At 43.1% G+C, this 19,493-nt stretch overlaps 1 protein-coding gene across 8 annotated transcripts in view; it reads left to right on the plus strand.

The window, feature by feature from the left end:
• ACOXL (acyl-CoA oxidase like) overlaps positions 1-19,493 on the plus strand; it is a 371,667-nt gene that overhangs the window by 21,781 nt on the left and 330,393 nt on the right. For 6 of the 8 annotated variants that reach the window (XM_058534585.1, XM_058534586.1, XM_058534590.1 and 3 more), the window contains exon 2: positions 16,072-16,168. In XM_058534585.1, coding sequence (XP_058390568.1) covers positions 16,072-16,168 — 97 coding nt within the window. Of the gene's footprint in view, positions 1-377; positions 601-2,438; positions 2,755-16,071; positions 16,169-19,493 lie in introns of those variants that run through there. The other 2 variants (XM_058534588.1, XM_058534589.1) reach the window with 2 other exon arrangements.

Below are 19,493 nucleotides of genomic sequence, written 5' to 3' on the forward strand. Positions count from 1 at the left end.
TAATTTAATTTGAGAAATTTCCTGAGAAAAGATCATGAAGTGAGAATAGTTTCTTTTGCTTCCTCATTTGCCACAGCATTAATGAAGTAACCATTTGTCCTCACATCACACCCCCTTCGTAGCACTTCCTAGATTTTCATTTGCGCACATGCCCCTCTCCCACAGGCTGTGTGATTCGAGGAAAGCCAAATAGTCACCTCACCCGCCTTGCCATAGGGATCGGCTTGTAACCCCAGAGGAAGCCACCAGTGTGCAACAGCTTTCTGGCGATGTGTTTGGTTTAGGAATAGTCATGTGACATGATTTTGGCCAATGAAATATGAAGGGAGGTTTCTCGGTGCTCCTGGGAAAGATGCTTCCTTGCTTTTCTGAGAGATCTGCCAGAGGCACACACCCTCTCATTTTGGACAGGGTGGAGTTTGTATGTGAAGTTGGCTATAGTGCAGCTGTTTTGTCACCATGAGGGAAGCCAGCCCTAGGATAAAGAGACCCACAGAGGCAGAGTGGAGAGACACCAAGTTTTGAGGACATCATTGAGCCACGGATTCAAATCTGCCCTGAAGCCTGCCTCACGTCTGGCCTGCCCGGTTCCATGAGGTGGTAAGTCCCCTTTACTGTTCAGGATGCTGTGTGTTGGGTTTCTCTTGCTTGCAACCAAACCACCTTCGGAGCTTTGGACCAGTGTCTGACAGCTCAGCAATCAGGCGGGAAGAGCGGGCCTCTTCTTGGCTTCCAGCCTGGCCCGACCCACCCTCTCTGGCCCCGCTGGGCATTGCCTTTCCTTGAAGTGGCCAACCGGGGTGGGGTCACCAACCAGAACCACATGGTTGGGGGTGGGGGTGGGTGGCTGCTGGAGAAAAACTGGGGTGATGTGGCTTGGAAAAGGGGAAACAGATGCCCAACAGATAAAAGCGCTGGGCTCCCACCGTCGACTTTTTTCTTAGTCTCCGGGTCATTGTAGTGATTGAAGTGTGTCACGGAGGAGCCCAGGGCAGGCTGCCTTAATGGGAAGCTGGGCCCCTGCCTGTGACGTTCCCTCCACCTTCCTCTTGCCGTGACTCTGATCTGAAGATAGGCAGTACGGTGGCTCTTTTGGGTAGAGACTTGCTGATTGATTACAAAAGAAAACGTTTTACATGCAAGGGGGCTCATTCCTCACTGCTTCGGGAGGTGCTGCAACTTCTGAGGAAATCGGGGCCCGTTCTCTACCTGAAGCTGTTGTCACTGTGTCGTGAGATCTCAGAGCTGCGAGCTGTTCCTGGGGTGCGTCCCACAGTCGGGGGCGTGCAACTGCGTCTGCCCCCGTCTCTCCCTGCAAGCAGGTTGACATTCTCCTGTGACCTCCTATTAGTGTGTGTATGTTTGATTTTTATTTACCTTGCTGCACTGAATTTCAAAAGTATCTCTTGTCTTTCTGAGTTCACTCCTCTCCGTCCTCTACCTTACAACGTCAAAACTGACAACAGGTATGCTCTGTCCTCTCTCTGTAAATAAGGCTTTGCCAGTGGGTTGATTCCAGGAGCTCAGAATCATTCTTACATGTTAGGACTGTAGACAAATGGCAATGGTGGCGCCGAGCAGTGGGCTCTGGTTATCCATCCTTCTCTTTACAGCAATGGCTTAATGGAACATGTGCAGACCTCTGTTTCTTTTGACTCTATCTGTGGACTTATTGTGAGTGCTGCAGACATCACAGGAGACCCCCCCCCCCCAGAGTGTCTCCCCATCCCTCCTGGAGGCCATGAGAGAGTGTGGACTCAACCTCTTCTTGGCCCAGGGATCTCAGGCCTTGACGTCCAGGTCGTAATTGGCCCCTGAGGGAATCTCCATGTCCATCTTCCCAGGTCCCATTTACTTGTGAATGGACAGGTGGATGGACAGGTGGCTCTCAGGCTCCAGTAGGGGATCCTGGCTCCTGTGTGTGTTTGACTCATTGAGGGTGCTTCTGACACAGCTGTGGAATGGATTTGTTGTTGAAGGTGATGGATTTCCACTCTAGATCCCTGCAGAATTTGTGTACAGTAATGTTCCACCAAAAACATCTTTTGGGTGAACATAGTGTCACATTTATACTAAAGCTGGAAACAAGGAGCCCCGCAAGCCAGCAGACCCCACCATTCTGTGGGCAGAGCATGGCCTTAGGAGAGAGTCGAGGCCTGGTTATACCCGCGACCACAGGACTAGGCATCCTCCAGTACACTTAACCATGCATGCTGCACACCCATTTCTGTTTTCTCAGCTAACCTCTCATATGCCACTCTAGCTTCAGCACCTCCCAAATGCACCCAAAAGATAACCCTCCTTGTTTGAAGCATCAAGTCTCATTTCTAAGCCAATCACTGTCCTGGAGGTTGGGTCACTGTGATAGCCTGGACCAATCAGGAGGCTCACTCGGGCTGGGCTGATGCAGCAGCCTAGAATCCTGGCCGGGAGGAAGAGCCAGCAGTGCCTGCCACACACATCTCTACCTAATGAAGAAACATTTCTGAGTTTGTGGACAGTTTGTGTTTTTCTCTTGGGAGATTATATCTGTTCCTATCCTCTGCTCGTTTGGCCATATTTCCCCCTTCACTTCCTCACCACCCCCTTCCAGCCCTTTCCTCCTTCCTCCCCTCCCCGCTTCCTCCCTCCTGGGGACTTCCTCCCTCTGCCCACAGACACCCCACTTCTCAGCCGATTGTGTCGAGCAATTGGGTTCCCACTCCTCTGCCTTCTCGCCGGCCCTGCAGCTGCTCCTGACAGAACCAAGAAAAGGTAATTGCTAAACTAAAAGCTTTCCACTCCAGAAAACAACCAAGCCATCCCCCAGGAGGTGGCAACAGCCCTGGCCACTTAAGGTCTAATGACACTGTGTAAAATTCTCTTGTGCCACACTGTATGAGGACCCTCCTTCTCCTCCTGTCTTCCACGCTGGAGTCTGAGCTCTTGGAGGTAGGAACGGGCCTGACTTGTTTTGAATTTCTAGTGTTTAGCATGGTGCAGGTGCTTAATGAAAACGAGGAAGGAAGGAGAAAAGGAATGATGGAGAGGGAACACCCCTGTGCCCACAGTCACTCCTGTGGCGACCCAGGATGCAGGAGTGTGGACTGGAAATGCCTCTCGTCAGGGGTTCCTGTCAGGTTTTTGTCTCTGGTGAAGGGGATCTTCTTTTCCTCTTTCTCCCTTTTCTCTCTACCTCCGTTTCCTTCAGCTATCTCTATAGACTTTGCAAGTTAGCACATATACACATGCTCGGTGGGGTGAAATGATCAGCTAAAATTGAATTGCAGTCCTTAGGAAACCCTCCCTTAGCGTTTTCTCAGGCGCCCTTCTAGGTTCAGGGCTTGTAGTCTTTGACAGTTACCACGAGATGATTCAACAGTTTCTGTTTCCATTCACGGTCAGTTCATCCGGGCGGTGCGTGGGGCTCACAGGGGTGGCGCCGTGGCTTCAGGGTGGAGGTGGAGTTGTGATCCTGGCTCGGGTGTTTCCTAGAAGGAGGCTGGTTTCTGTGCTCTCTGCTTGTGGGGGTCTGTTCTTCACGGCCACCTTTCATCTGTGTGCATGCTTGGCGGTGGGTCGTACCTCACTCTTCAATGGAGATGGAGCACTTTTGATTCTTGCTGTTTTCAACGAGGAGAGATGGATAGAGGGAGTTTATCCTGGGCTGGGCTGGAGGTGTTTCCTGAGCAAAATGACAGTAGGGCCCAGGCGCAGGTTTCTGCAGCAGAGCCATGCCTTGAAACCACGGCTGATTTTCAAGTTCTTGTTAGTATTTCATTCCAGAATGTCGGTGCTGCCTGGAACCACGTGGTGGTCAAAGGTTAGGCGCCAAGAGTGTTCCTTGTCACGAGGGCACTCAAATTTGGTATCTGAAGATGTGTTTTCGTTTAGACTAAAACTGATTTTCGATTTAGATTTTGAGAAAAATCATACAACCACTTTTTAAAAGTGGTTTTTAGTTTGTTGTGTTTTTTTAAAAGTTTTTTTAACACACAAAGGTCTTTTTTGTTTTTGTTGTTGCCTTGTTTCTTATCTCTTTTTAAAATAGACGTTTTATTTTTGAATAATTTTCAACTTATAGAAAAGTTGTAAAGATAATACAGAGCATTTCCACACCCCTCTCAGCAACTTCCCCTGTTGTTAACGTCTTTCATAACCACGGTACATTTGCCTAAACTAAGAAAGCAGCATTGGTGCATTATTATTACTGAAGCTCCCGGCTTTACTCGAATTTCTTTGTTTTTCCCTGGTGTCCTGTTTCCATTGCAGGATCCCATCCAGGATGCCACGTTGTGTTTTGTTGTCACATCTCCTTAGTCCCCTCTGATCTGTGACAGTTCCTCAGTCTTTCCGTGTTTTTCATGACCTTGACATTTTGGAAGAGTATTGGTCAGGTATTTTGTTGAATGCCCCTCAGTTTGGGTTTGTCTGATCTTTTTCTCACATTTAGACTGAGGTTATGGGTTTGGGGAAGACTATCACAGAGGGGAAGTGCCCTTCTCGTCACCTCATATCAGGAGGTACATACTATCAACATGGCTTATCACCATGACGTTCATCTTGATCACCCGGGCAGGGTAGTGGTTATCAGGTTTCTCCACTGTAAAATTACTTTTTCCTCCCGGAGAAGCAAGTCACTGAGTGCAGCTGACACTCAGGGGATGGTAATGGAGGAGTGGAGGTGTTTAACCTCCCCCTTCTGGAGGGGAGAGTAGCTACACAAATTATTTATTATAGGAGACTTGTCTATTTTCCCTCATGTATTTATTTATTTATTTGAACTGTTTGTTTATATCAGCATGGACTCCTGTGTGTTTATTTTGTGCTTTGGGTTATAATCCAATAGTCCAATTTATTTTCTTGCTTATATTGCTGCAGCTTTGGCCATCGGGAGCCTTTTCTGTTCTCTCCTGTGTCCCTTTAACATGCCCCCATCATTTTGTGTTTTTTGAGCGCTTCCTTTCTTTCTGATACTATAAGATGCTTTAGGCTCATCTTCTATTTTCCCTGCCCTTGTCCTAGAATCACCCATTTCTCCAAAGAAGTCTTGTTCCTTTTATTTGAGAAGAGTTTTTAGAAACCAAGATCTGTGCGTGAAGGTCTCATTCTCACATTAGAAAACAATGGCTCTATCGTAATTCCTTTTCTGGTCATCTACTTTCTTTCAATATTTTATATTCAAAAACTGTAAGCATATAGCAAAATTGAAAGACTTTAACATTGAGCACCCATTTATTCATTACCTAGATTCTATCATTAACATATTTCTGTACTTGCTATAGCACAAATTTGTCCATTTATCCATCCCTCTATCCACCATATTCCATTTTTTGGATGCATTTCAAAGTTGCAGACATAAGAATACTTCCTCCTAAATAATTCAGTATGAATATCATTAATAAGACTTCAATATGTGTTTAGGTCATTTTTTCTTGCTGTAAAATACAATGAAATGCAAAAACTTAAGTTACACTCTCAGTGTTTTCACAAATACATACACCTATGTAACCCAAACTCCCATCGAAGTGTAGAACATTACCATCACCCAGAAAGTTCCCTCATGCCCTTCCCAGTCATCCCTGCCCTTACCCTGCCAGAAGTAACCATAGGTCTGTTTTTCCCTACTATGTTCTTCTTGTCTGTTTTAGAATTTAATATAAATGGAATCACATAATATATTCACTCAGCATATTTTTGGGGTATATTAATTTGATTTAATTCTATACAGCAATGAAAAAGAATGAACTACAGCTACAATAGACATTAAAATGAATCTTATTAGCCATGTTGAGTGAAAGAAGGCACACAGAAAAGAATACATGGTGTCTAATCTCATTTCTTTAATATTCAAATGCAGTAAAAAATAATTTATGGAGTTACAAGCCAAGAAAGCAGCTAACACTGGGCAAAGGAGAGGGAGACTGAGGGGAGATATGTGTGTGTGTTGTGTGCTGGTGACATAATGTGATTTTCCTTGACTTGGGTAGGGATTATACAGGTGTGTTTTCTTTGTGCTAATTAACTGGGCTATACATTTATGACTCATGCTTTTTTCTTGGTGTATTATATATTATTAAGGTGTTTTGAAAATAAGATACTAGTTCATGCCCCTCAATTTTGTGTGTGTATGTATGTGTGCGTGTGTCTGTATGACAATACCATATCTACTAATTATCAATTGATATATGAAAAATTGCCTCAAAACTTAGCAACCTACAACAGTAATACCTGTTATCTCATACAGTTTCTGTGGGTCACGAATTTCAGAGCATCTTAGCTGGGTGGCTCCGGGTCTCTCATGAGGTTGCATGTGGGATGTTGGTCATATAAAGGCTTGACTGGGGCTAGAAGATCCACTCCCAAGATGGTCCGCTCACATGACTGTTGGCAGGAGGCCTCAGTTCTTCCCCATGTGGACCTCTTCACAAGGCTGTCCTCACATGATGGCAGCTGGCTTCCTGCAGAGCGCTTGATCCAAGAGAGCTCAGTATAGTGTTTTCTAGATTAATATATGTCATTTATGTGTGTTAGTGGTACATTCCTTTTTGTTGCTAAGTAATATTCCATTCTATGACTGGACTATAGTTTGTTTATCTGTTCTCTTAGTAAGAGATACCTGGACTGTTTCCAGTTTGGGCTTATTGTGAATTAAGCTGATATGATCATTCTCCTACAAGAATTTTTGTGACTATTTCATTCCTCATGGGTAAATACCTAGGAGTGTGGTTCTTAGGTCACAGAGTAGGTATATGTTTAGTTTTATGAGAAATGGACAGACCTTTTCCCGAAGTGATTGTACTGTTTTACATTTTCACAACAAAATATGAGAGTGTCAGTTACTCCACATCCTTGTTAACATTTGGTTTTGTCATTAAAAAAATTTTTTTAGCCATTCAGGTGGGTGTGTGGTGGTATCTCATTGTGGTTTTGATTTGCATTTCCATGATGACTAATGACGTTGAGCACTTTCTCGTGCGCTTATTGGCCATTTGTATTTTTTTCTTTTGAGAAGTATCTGTTTGAATCTTTTGGAGGGCATCTGTGTGTTTGTGTGTGTGTGCGCGTATGTGTATAGTTTTGTGTCAGCACCACCACAATCAGGATACAGAACTGTTCCATCACCGCAGAGAAACTTCCTGTGTTTCCCCTTTAGAGTCAGATTCTCCCCATAACACTAACCCATGGCAGTCGCCGATCTGTTCTTCATTACTATCATTTTGTCATTTTGAGAATATTATAAAATTGAAATCATATGGTATGTAACCTTTTGAGATTGGCTTTCTTTTCATGTAACACCAGACCTTTGAGATCCATCCAAGTTGTTATGTGTATCAGTAGTTCACTCCTTTTCATTGCTGAGTAGTATTACATTGTAGGGCTGTGTCACAGTTTATCTGTTGCCCAGCTGAGGCACATTTGGATTGTTTCTAGTTTATTTATTTATTTATTTATTTTTAATTTTTTGTTTATTGCAGTAACATTGGTTTATAACATTGTAAAAATTTCAGGTGTACATCATTATACTTCTATTTCTGCATGATTGTTTCTAGTTTTTGGCGATAGCAAATACAATTGCTATGAACATTCATGTATAAGTGTTTGTGTAAACAAAGGGTTTCATTTCTCATGGGTAAGAACCTAGGAGTGGGTTTGCTGAGTTCTATGATAAGTGTATGTTTAACTTCATATGACACGGTCAAACTTTTCCAGAGTGGCTGTACTATTTTTTATGCCCATCACCAGTGAATGTGAGATCCAGGTGCTCTGCATCTTCCTTATTAACACTTGGTATTATCAGTATTTTTTATTTTAGCCATTCTAATAGGTGTTTATGATTTTATTTATTTATTTTTGTTACTAGTAGCTTGTAGTTTGGCCCTGATTGCACATGTGAGACTTTCTGGAGAGGTGTCTTACTCATGCTGGATGCCCACACCCGGCACCTCTCTGAGGGCATGAGAAATTAGTATTTTTTGTTTTACTTCTTGTGTGTGTCATATCCCAGCTCAGAGGTTTTCAAACTTGTTCTTGGTAATGGAACCATTTTTTTCAAGCTAAATCCTACACAGAACACCAATAGATCAGTCAGATGATGGTGGCACTGCTGGGGGTAGAGCTGGGCCCTCTCTGTACCCCCACAGCCGTCCCCGAGGTGTCCCCCAGCGTACGAGGCCCAGCTCCTAATTTTGACACTAACTCTATCCACCCCAGGACCTGCCAAGTCTCTTAATTCTGTGGGGCCTCTGTCTGCAATCTGAGGCATAGAGAATAATATTTGCCATATCTTTATATCTTACAGACCCAAGAAGACAGAAAAGAGGAATTATATCTGTTAAAGTACCAAAAAACATTATTGTTTATGATTTATACCCCCATTGTTATACAAACAGTATTTGAGGTGGCCTACTAAGATTGTTAAATGTGGAGGTTGATATTTAAAGACAAAATATGCACACAAATATGTCTGTTGTGTTGGAATTTGGAGAGCTTGGAGGTGTTCCTAAAACCCTGATTTTTCCATTGCAGAGATGGTTACTTTTTTGCTTGACAAGTGTTAGGAATTTGTATATTCTTATTAAGATAATCAGATGTTCAAGTTTTTAAGCAAACAGCTTCTAAGACTTTCTCATGCAGCTTTAATTTCTTTGTTAAATTCGAATTCCTTGTGGTGGCAGTCCAAATGAAGAGCAAGCTCCATCTGGCGGTTAAGTGTGCAATTTAAAGTGATTTTTAAACATTTTTTTTGAATAAGTATTATTTTAACATGGTTCAAAAGTCAGAACGCATAAAAGAGTAGAGTACTGTTCCCCATATGCCCAATTTCCCCCACCTCTGCCCATGTACACAAAAAGTAAACCCTGTTAGCTTCTAGTGTGTCTTGGAAGAGATTAAAAAAACAACATACATGCAAGCAAATACAGTCACGTTGTCACTTAAAGACAGGGATATGTTCTGAGAAAGCTGTTGTTAGACAATTTTATCGTTGTGCGAACATCATAGAGTGTCCTGAAGGGGAACAAAATTTGCCAACCCAAAATGTGTCTCCTTAACATGAAGATTCTTTTAGGCTGATTATTTTTCAGAAACAAAAGACTCAGAAAGTTTTTCTTGTCACCACCCCCTTAACTGCCTAAAAGAATTCAGATTAAAAAACCCACCTCAGGAAGGGAGCTATCACCTTAGCATAAGGTGAACTAGGTGTAGACAGGGAGGAACCTAGAAAAGCATGTTTGTTGGGCTTCCCCCTGTGTTCTTCTGTTTCTCTGTGGCCAAACACTGTTTTCTGAACGTTTGCTCCTTTTCACCTACTTGTGAATTGCCTTCCTTCCTTTTGATTCCTTTGATCTTTTGATTCTTCCCGCCCCCAACATCTCCTTGTCTTTAGCTGAAGATGGTATTTAAGGTGAGGGCTTTGGCCATTTTGGTGGGTTACTCCATGGGTTTCCTGGGTTTCTCCATGTATATGTGTTATTAAACTTTTGTTTGTTTTTCTCCTGTTAATCTGTCTCATGTCAATTTAATTCTTAGACCAGCTAGAAGAACCTAGAAGGGTAGAGGAAAATTTCTTCCTCCCCTACAGTGCTTACGCAAACTCAAATGGTATAGCCTACTCCACACCTAGGCTATGTGGTACTAATCTTATGGAACCACCATCATATATGTAGTCCATTGTTGACCCAATGTTGTTATGTGGCACGTGACTGTATATAGTGGTCTCCACCCATTTTGTTAACCTATAGTGCAGCAGTAGTAGCAGAAGTAATATATTCACTTGTTTTCACCTGGCTTTTTATTTAAAACGTATCTTGGCAATTTCCCCATATTGGCATATAAAGAGATTTTTCTCTTTATGTAATACCCCATTGTATGGCTGTACCGTATTTTACTCAATCACTCTTCTATTGATGGGCTTTTAGAAGTTTGCAATGTTATGCTGTTACAACGCTATAGTGAATAGTTATTTCTGCCCATTTAACATTATACTCATCCCTTGTAGTGCATTTTGGAGTGAGAGTGGGAAGAGGAATACGCAAGAAAGACCTGTAATGAAAATGTCTGACTTGTTTCCATTGAGAAATTTCTTTAATGTAAAAAACTTGGGTATTTATAGTTGACAGCTGTTTTAGTAACTCAGTTTTCTTGAGGTCTGTTTATTTTATAGTTTTTAATAATTTCTCAGTTCCTTTGGCCAGTGTATATATTATCTGTGCATTAACAGTCCTCACCTGATCTTGCGTTCTGTCTTACTTTTCTGGATAGATTGACATAAAATCCCATTAAGTTGACTCCTATGAGATGCTTGTTATCAGTATGAGCAGGAAGCTTAATTAAATGTGAGAATAGATGTGAATTTGGGCTTTTAAAATAGATGAATAACAGCCATTTTATTGAAAAGTTTCTAGAATAGAAATGTAAAAAAAGTAGCTAATAACTTATGTTTTAGAATCTTGTCTTTGTAACACACGTCAAGGCAGTCCCGTAAGCTTTCTGTCTGGTCTTTGTACTTTGAGGTTTCTCTTGAACCACATTTTTCTTTTTTGATGACAGAATTTGTAATTAACAAATATTACTGTTTATAAAAATAAAAGAGGATCCATAGTGACTGTTACTCTATAACTTTTACATATTCCTCATATGTGTAAGCACATCCAAAGGATAAGTTTCTAGACACTGAATTGCTGAGTCAAAAGATAGATTCATTTGTAATTTTGATAGATACTGTCTAATTACTGTATGTATAGATTGTACCAATTTATACCCCACCTTCCTCCCTCCGCCAGGCTATGCATGAGGGTATCTGCTCCTCACAACCTTGCCAACATAGTGTGTTATCAGACTGTCTGGATTTTGTTCATGTGATGGGTAAAAATCAGTATTTCAGTGTAGTTTTAATTTGTGCTTCTCTTATTGCATATGAGAGCAGGGATTTAAAAATACATTCAAGTGCCATAGTTTTTAATGAATTATAAGAGCTTTTGAATTAGGGAGATTGGTTCCTTTGCAATGACATCAGTAACAAATATTTTGTTCCAGTTTGTCATTTGTCTTTGGATTATTCTTATGGCTTTTGGTCACGCAGAAGTTTTTGTTATTAAGTAGTCAAATTTATCAATGTTTTCTTCATGTCTTCTAAATATTATATCATACTTAAAAAGGTTTTTTTTTTTTTTAATTAAGATTGTGAAAGAATTCTTCATGTTTTATTTTAGTACTTTGTGGTATTGTTTTCCTCCGTGTAAATCACTGATCTATTTGGAATTTATTCTGCTATCTGGTGTGAGATGGGGATCCAACTTTATTTTTTTTCCGGTTGGCTACCTAACTGGAACGTCTCAAAGTTTTGTTTTTCCCAATGATTTGATATCCCAGCTTTGTCTTAAATACATTAAATTTCCATATGTATTTATTTCTGTTTCTTAACATTCTATTTTATTCCATTGGTCTACTTGTCTGTTCTGCACCAGTTGAATTACTGAGGCCTTGTCACACATCTTATTATCTGATAGAGATCATGGCTCCTCTGTTCTAGAGTTTCCCAGATGTTTTTGTTTGTTTCCCTTTATTTGTGAACTTTAAATCCCTTATTGGTGTTTTTATTTAGATCATATCGAATGTATAAATTAAGTTAGGGAGAATTGATTTCTTTATGATATTGTCTTCCTATTAAAACACATGGTATGTATTTCTATTTGTTCAAGCCTTTTCTTGAGTCTTTTGGGTGTGTTTTCTTCATAAAAGTTCTGTACATTTTAAAAGTTTATTCTTAAGTATATTTTTCTTTTGTTTTATGACTTTTGCAAGTGGGATCTTCTCTTTCCTGTATTTTTTAACTGATTGTTTCTGTATCTACGTGAAAGCAATTTACTTCTATTAATTGTGTATCCTGCCAACTCATTGTTTGTAGTAATTTTAGTTGGTTGTCTTGGGGGCTTCCAGGTACACAGTCATATTGTATGAGTTACTTATGATGCAAAACTTAGTGGTTCAAAACAATAAGTGTTTGTTATTGATCATGAGCCTGTGGATGGCTGAGAGGTTCTTCTGGCTTGACGGGGCTCATTCACATGTTTGGGGGTTGCCTGGAGGTAGGCTGGTCTAAGATGGCTTTGGATGAGATAACTGAGCTCTCCTCACTTGTCTCTTACTTTATACCCCCCAAGGAAGCTAGCCCAGGCATGTTCTTAGATTAGCTCCAGTAAATTCCCATGGGGATTGCAGAGGAGCAAGACAGGAAGGGAAATGCATAAGCACTTTTTCCTTTGCTTCTCTCAAGTCTACCAGTATCTTAATGGCCAAAGCAAGTCACAGATTCCAGGGGTGGGGAAACAGACTCGGCCTCTTTATGAGAACTGCAGCGTCAAAGAGCAGGGATCAAGAAGTTCAAGTGCCGAGGCCATCAATACAATCAATCTAACACATGCACCGTCTGTAAAGAGTGACAATGCTACCCGTTTCTTCCCAATTTTGAGTTCTCTAATTTCTTTCCCTTGAGTAATTGCATTGGCTAACACTCCCGGCACAATGTTTAACAATAAACGTTGTGGTTGTTTTCAAAGAGTCAGCTTTTGGATTTATTACTTATACTTTTTCTGTTTTCTAACTGATTACTTTTCTGCCTTTCTGTTAATATTTGTTTTTCCTCTTTTCCTTTAGTGTAATTTGTTGTTTTTTCCGAAGATCTTTAGTCAGCTGCTATAGCAGGTGCTGTTGATACCCCGCCCTGATCCCTTTGCAGGCCTCTACACTCATCTCCTAGCTGCTGTCAGTGTTGACTGGAATCGGCTCACAGCTGAACCTCCTCGAAATTGTGCTTGACCTGTGGGAGTCACCTTCCCAGGAAATGCCTGAGGTTATGCTTTCTCCCGGGAATGCCCGCAGCCAGTGACTGACTGACAGAGGAGGACAACTCGGTGGTGCCATTTATACTTCAGAGCTCCCCACTGAATCAGGCGGAGGCTAGACTTCAGCCGAGCCCACATCTTTGCAAGCTCCCCAGGGCCCGTGTGGTCTGAAGGCCTCCTGTCCCCACTAGTGCCCAGAATCCTACTGCAGGCCCACACTGCCAGTTGCCCATGGCCTACTTCTCCGCTTGCGCTCCTAAAGATGGTCTGTTGTTTGCCCAGCAACTGTAGACCCTTTTCACATGCTTCAGCTAGGGAAAACAGGCTTTTCTTGGAATAGTTTTTGTCCAGTATTTTTCTGGAGATTCTGCGTTGGAAAATTCTGTAGCATCTTGTCCAGCATATATAGGAGGCAATAAGGAAACCCAGGGAATTCACTGCCATGTCATTCCTCAAGTCCTAAGTTCCCCCAGGTGGTCTGCCTTCTTCTCGCACCTTTAGAGTCTTCCCGTGCTTGTTTATTGTGTAACGTCCAGGGGTTTTTAGTTGTACGAGGGAGGATCTGGGAAGAACGGGGCTGTTGCATCTTGGCAGAACCCGAAGTCCTCTGTTATACAGTATTTCCACTAATAGACATAAATAATGAAGAACATAGATAACCATAAAATATAATAAAATAATTAGGAAGTGATGAGCTTTGAGTATTTATTACTTTTTTAAAAATATAATTTATTTAAGTGTAACTTCGTATAAATTAATTTTTGATAATGGCTGTGTTTAACAACCAGTTCACAAAAATTCTTAACATTTAACAGTTGTGTCTTATGTACTAATATAAGCTGGCTTTAATACACCACTGGTTTTATTTAATATACAGATAATATTTGGTCACAATTTTTATTTGCTGCAAGATGACTTTTTTTCTGGTGAGTGTTTTTGGTTTGTAAATAGATTTGCTACTCTTTGTCTCCGTTTTTCTTATGGGATCACTGTACTAATTCTATGCTAGTTTTTTTTTTTTTTTAACTTATAATTGAATGATTTGGGTGAAATTGAATCATTTCCAGCCTGGCTTTTCTAAGATGGTTTAGGGTTGGGGCTAGGTTGGAGAGCCAGGAGAAGCTAGGATAGTGGTTCAGGCTAGTCCCTTTTCACAACGTAGAACCCTTTTCCTTCTCTGCTGCCACAGAGATAGACTGCTTCTTTCAAATATGGCTTGTCTGTGTGATTCTTCCTGTTGCCCCCGACCCTAAACCTAGCTCAGGGACTGGTGCGCCTCCTGCCACCTGCTAGTTCCCTGCCATTCCTATCCTGTTGTTCCAGATTAAGAGCTAGAGGTTTTACACCTCAGTGTGTACGTCCTACATTTAGGGAGTGAATTTTTACCGGCATTTTCTAAGATCTGCCACGCTTTGGCCCTTGTGCTGTGAGATCTCTTTCTGTGGTTCTTTCCACTTCCTCCTGCCCAAATCCTGCATCAACTCAGAGGCTTTCGGCATGGCTTACTTATATGTTAGAATCTGGAGATTTTTCCTGACTCCCAGTGTCGTTGAAAATGGAATTTTTATTTTCTGCTCTTAGGGAAAATGCTGCCTTCATGCGGAAATGTTTATGCCGAAATCCCCACCGGTGGTTCTGAGATCAGGTCTACTAGCTGACTCAAAAAAAGAAAAATGAAAGAATGGGCCTGTCTTGTTTCAAAGTTTTTCTGATGGGAAGTTTCTGTGTCCATTTGGCATTTTGGGGGGGGGGTTATCTTTTACATTCCAGGGTGATCGGTGGGTCCCTTTGATGTTTCAGTTACCTGCTGAATGGATGGATGAGAGAAAGCCAAGACAGTCGAGTTAGTTCTTGTTTGGTCTGGGGCAATTGGCCAGCAAGCATTTAGGGAAAATGTTTAAATGTGAGATACTGTGCTGGTCCTGAGGGGCTACACAGAAGTTTAGGACTTGAACCCTACACCCATGCAGTTTGTATTCTGGTTGGGAAGGAACTTTACGTAAGGACAGTATGTGTAGTGGACATGCTTTTTGGGACATACATGGGAACACTATCTCTAGGATCTGGTTATGAAACTATAGAACCCAAATAAGTTTAAGTTCAACCACCATTTAATAGTCTACTCTGGACCAGGCCTTGTGTTGGGTGCTGGGACTGTAAAAATGGATCCAAAAGAGTTAGATGGAGGAGGAGGTAGAATAAATAAGAGCGTGGATGGCAGTTAATTTTATTGAGCACTTACCATATATGTGCAAGCGCTAGTATAAGAATTTGAAACGACAATCCTGAGTTATATACAGTTATCATTCCCATCTTACAGATGAGAGGACAGAGGCATCAGGAAGCCAGGTCAGTTGACGTTGGTCACACAGTTAGTGACAGAGCAAGGAGTCATACCTGAGTGAGCTTTCTTCCAAGTTCAGGCTGTGCTTTGCATTGAAACATTTTAGATGGCAGTGGAAACTCCACTCCTATGTCTGTCTGGGTTCAGTGAGAAGCAGACACCAAGATGGCACTAGATGTGCATCTGACTTATTGGGGGAAACATCTGTGAAGGATAACCGGGAGGGAGCTGGAGGGGGCGGGGAGAACCTTCAGAATGTGTGCAGGCAGGGCTGACACTGTGAAATGAGAGAGAAGAAGGGGCACAGTGCAGTTATGAGAAAAGTCTCAGTGGGCCATGGGGGTCCCTGGGCAAAAGTTGCCTGTTGGGCAGGAATGGCCCGACTCTAGAACCTCGCCGTGCACAATCGCTGGCTGGGAGCAGCCTGAGAGAAAAGTAGCCGCCAGGGGAACTCCACAGTTAATTCCAAGGTATGTTGTTGGTAAGCTTTGCTCCCTCCAACAAGTTCTCTTGAGGGAAACTCTAAGCCACGTTCCTTGTGGCCACCACAGTCCACCCCTTGTACCACACAGGTCACCCCCTTCTCCCTCATCTCCCCAAAGGCTGCTCGAGTCAAGTCAGACACTGAAAATGTCTTACATTTGCAGAGGAGGCAATGTTGGAGTCTTGTTTTAAAGTCATCTTGTCAGGAAATCTTCCTTCTTTCCTTCTATTTTGATGCCACACTGAATACATAGTCTGTGTTACACACACAGTCGGCCTTCTTTGATACACAGTAGTGAACAAGAGATACAAAGAGACCCGACAAAGATGTCTGTTCTGTCAGATCCCTTGGGCCAAAGACTACTCAGAGTCACCCGCAATTCGATGTCTTAACACCCGTTTTGTGTCTGTTCCTCACAGGTATGATTTAAGTCTTGATGAAATGAGAGCTTTGACATTTCAGAGAGTGAAGTTTACCATGGGTCTACCTCTCTTAAAACGTGCAATTCAGGAACAGGTAAGTTTCATTGTTATTTTGGTGTAATGTGGGTGTGTGAGACGGAGAGAGAGAGAGAGATTTGGTTTTGTTTTGTTTGCTTTTGTGACTTGTGGAAGCACATCTGTTTTGTCCCGGGGGAAACTGACAATATCATCGGTGTGGGGAGTGCCTCCTTCAGCCCCTTTTCTACCTGCTCCCTATTAATTGACCCCCTGCCCTTGACCCACACGTTCACTTCACCTGAGCTCACAGGCTAGGGATTAGGGGAATCAGCAGAAGTCATAAAATATTTGTTCACCATGAAATTGTTTTGTTCACAAAACAAATGTACTTTTGGGCATAAAATTCAAATATTTGAGAAATGTAATTAACTCATTTGACAGGCTTTTAAAGCATTTAGACTGGTCCAAAATGTTTGAGTCTTGTTTGTCTACAAATTGCCATTCTAAATTCAGTTGAATTATTTTAGTCGATTTAGCCTCATTAAAAAGAAAGAAGGAAGGAAAGAAAGAATGTGTGATTAGAGAATTCCTTTGTGATGTGAGCGTTAGGAGCTATGTATTTTAGCCAAGTTTAAATCCATCTCCATTTCCTTCAGCTTCACGGTCAGCTTCACTTGACCTAGGAAAAAAAATACCTCCTGGTGAGCTGCCTAGGGGAGGGGCTGGAACTGGGGATCAGCTTCAGTTAGTAGAAGGCTGAGGAGCTGAACCTGTCCTGCAGTGAGCCCAGCCGGCTGCCTTCCTGCCCAGCATGGTCTGTGGAGGGAGAGTCTGGGGATCGAGGGAGTGGGGGTCTTCCCCGTTCAGGAGACCACTGGGGGCTCGTTTCTGTGGAGTGTGGATCAGGGCCAGTGGGGGCCTGAGGTCCATGCTTGAGACGAGATCACCGCCCTCCCACCCCCCTTTGATTGGCTGTCCTGAGGAGGCAAGGACAGAACTCACCATCTTCTTGTCAAGAAGGAATTCCAGGCAGAGCTTTGGCGCCTCTAGTTGAGGTACCATAGCCACCTCCAGGTGACAAGGATATGGCATTGTCACACTTAGATGGAGAGCACGTGGAAGGAAAACACCCACACGACAGAGTGAAGCGTGCTTGTGAGGCCTGAAAAGTCATCTCATCCCATGCAGTCTGGCAACATAGATTTTCAAACTAGTAGATTGCCTCTTCATGAAGCATACATTTAGAGCTGTGAATACAGCCAATAAAGAAAAAAAGACGAACAAACCCAAACCGTCTTTGCTTTCAGTCACTTTCTCTATCCGAGTGTGGCCTCCAAAGGCATCTGGCATGGGGTTGGTTGGAAGGTGAAATCCTGACCTGTGGCCACTCTCCTGCTCCCTTAATCAGCCCAATGTGTGTGGGGCTTAACTTAGTGTCAGTACTCAAGACCTGGATGTGAGGGTTGATCCTTTAATGAGGTTTACTAATTGCTGCTCGACCCATTGAGTCTGAAGGATTAGCCTGTGTGATCTTGCTCCTGATGGAGCGTGTTGAGCCCTGGATCCAATTAGCTTCCTGTTTTCGTGGCTCCCTTCACGGTCTTAGGCAGCCCGGACGACTCTGTCCTGCATGATTAGGTATAATTCCTCCGGGAGGTACAGGATTGGCCCTAGACGATGCCTCCAGCTCATTTCTGTTCGTTATTTCAGCCCGTTTGGCACTTCTCTCTGTGAATTCACAAAAGCCAGTGAACCTGAAGGAAGTTAAACTAGCCAGTCCTCAGCACGGCAGGCTCATCTTGTCGGGCGGATGACATGAGAGTCAGCAAGCAGCACATCTGGGTCTGAAAGCTCTCAAATTCCACCCTGTACACAGCTGGAGAAGCCGTCCACGTCCAGTAATTCTAGAAGAAGTGTTACATGATTCATCCTGCCTCTTAATAAAAGTATTGAGTCATGGCTGTACCGCCTGTTCAGAGAGCGTTCCAAGTCCATGCATCTTTCCCTGGCCCCGTTTCGAGTTGCTGTTCACTTTCGTGCATGATCCGATGAGCTCCGAGGCAGAGCGCAGAGTGTAATGTGTAATGATGATGTTCTCGAGGACAAATGAGGAGTGAGCCCCATTCGTTCCAGGTCTCTGTGGACAGTCCACAGGCCAAGAATAAGCCACTAAAATATTTCCACTCTGTGTTTTCCCCTCTGCCATCTGCAATAGATTTGAGACGTTTAATTTTAAAAGGAAAAAACAGCATGAGTCTGACTACAGAGTGTATACACACACGCACACACACAGTGTGAACACCATCACTGTACCTTGTCACCCTCTCCTGCACCTGTTTCCAGTGGCCCCTCAGCCAGGCATTCTCTTCTGCTGAGGATTCCAGGACTGGATCTTGGGCAGGCGAAGTCGCTGACTCCCTGTGTTTCCAGATGAGGAGACAGAGGACCCAGGTGGGACTTCTGCTCTGTGACAGTGCTGGGACTGGAGCCCCAGCCCCTCCCTCGGGTGCCTTGTCCTGTGTGTGTGGCAGCTTCCTCAGAGACGCTTGTCCCTGGAAGCTGACAGAGGCTGATAGCCTGCACCCAAATCACCATAACCAATAGCAACAGCTCACACTTACTGAGTACATATTTTATGCCAGTCACAGCACTGAGAACTTTAAATGGATGATCTCATTTAATATTCATAACATCCCTAATGGTGTTTCCGTTTTACAGATGAGTAAACTGAAGCTGAGTAATTGGCCTGAGGTTATACGACCAGTGAGTTATAAATATAACTAGTAGTGCCCCGATTCAAACCCAGGTGGTCTGCTTCTTGATCCCACTTAAATCTGGTGGTTCTCACCCCTGGTTGCACGTTAGAATCACCTGAGGGAGCTTTCTAAACTCCTGCTGTCCTGGCTTTTGCTCAGGCCAATTCAGTCAGAATTTAAATCCCCCAGGTGGTCCAGAGTGCATCATGGCTTGAGCGCTGTGGCCCCATCCTTCTTTCTCAGTACTCTGTACTGTCTCTCCCCTGGATTATTCCCATTCAGCATTTGGTCCCTGCCAATCATAGGTCAGGGCTGACTCAGGATTGCCCCAGCCCAATATTTCCTTTCCTGAGGAGGGAGCCAGTTGGGGTCAGGCCGCTCCCCGTGAGGAGAGGGGACAGATGGCTGCGTGATGAAGCACCCACTCCATGACTACTCCCTCCTCCCCACATCATCTTCTCTCCCATCCTGAGCTCTGCTCATCCTCATTCCCATGAGCCACACGAGTGGTGGGCATGGTAGCATCATCATTATCTAAACCAATGGTTCTCAAAATATGGTCTGAGGACCCCTGGGGGTACCAAGACCCTTTCAGGTATTACCTGAATAGTAGATGTCCAACTACCTGTGTGCAGGACGCCAGAT

This window comes from Diceros bicornis, chromosome 40, assembly GCF_020826845.1.
Source record: "Diceros bicornis minor isolate mBicDic1 chromosome 40, mDicBic1.mat.cur, whole genome shotgun sequence".
Taxonomy (NCBI): Eukaryota; Metazoa; Chordata; class Mammalia; order Perissodactyla; family Rhinocerotidae; genus Diceros; species Diceros bicornis.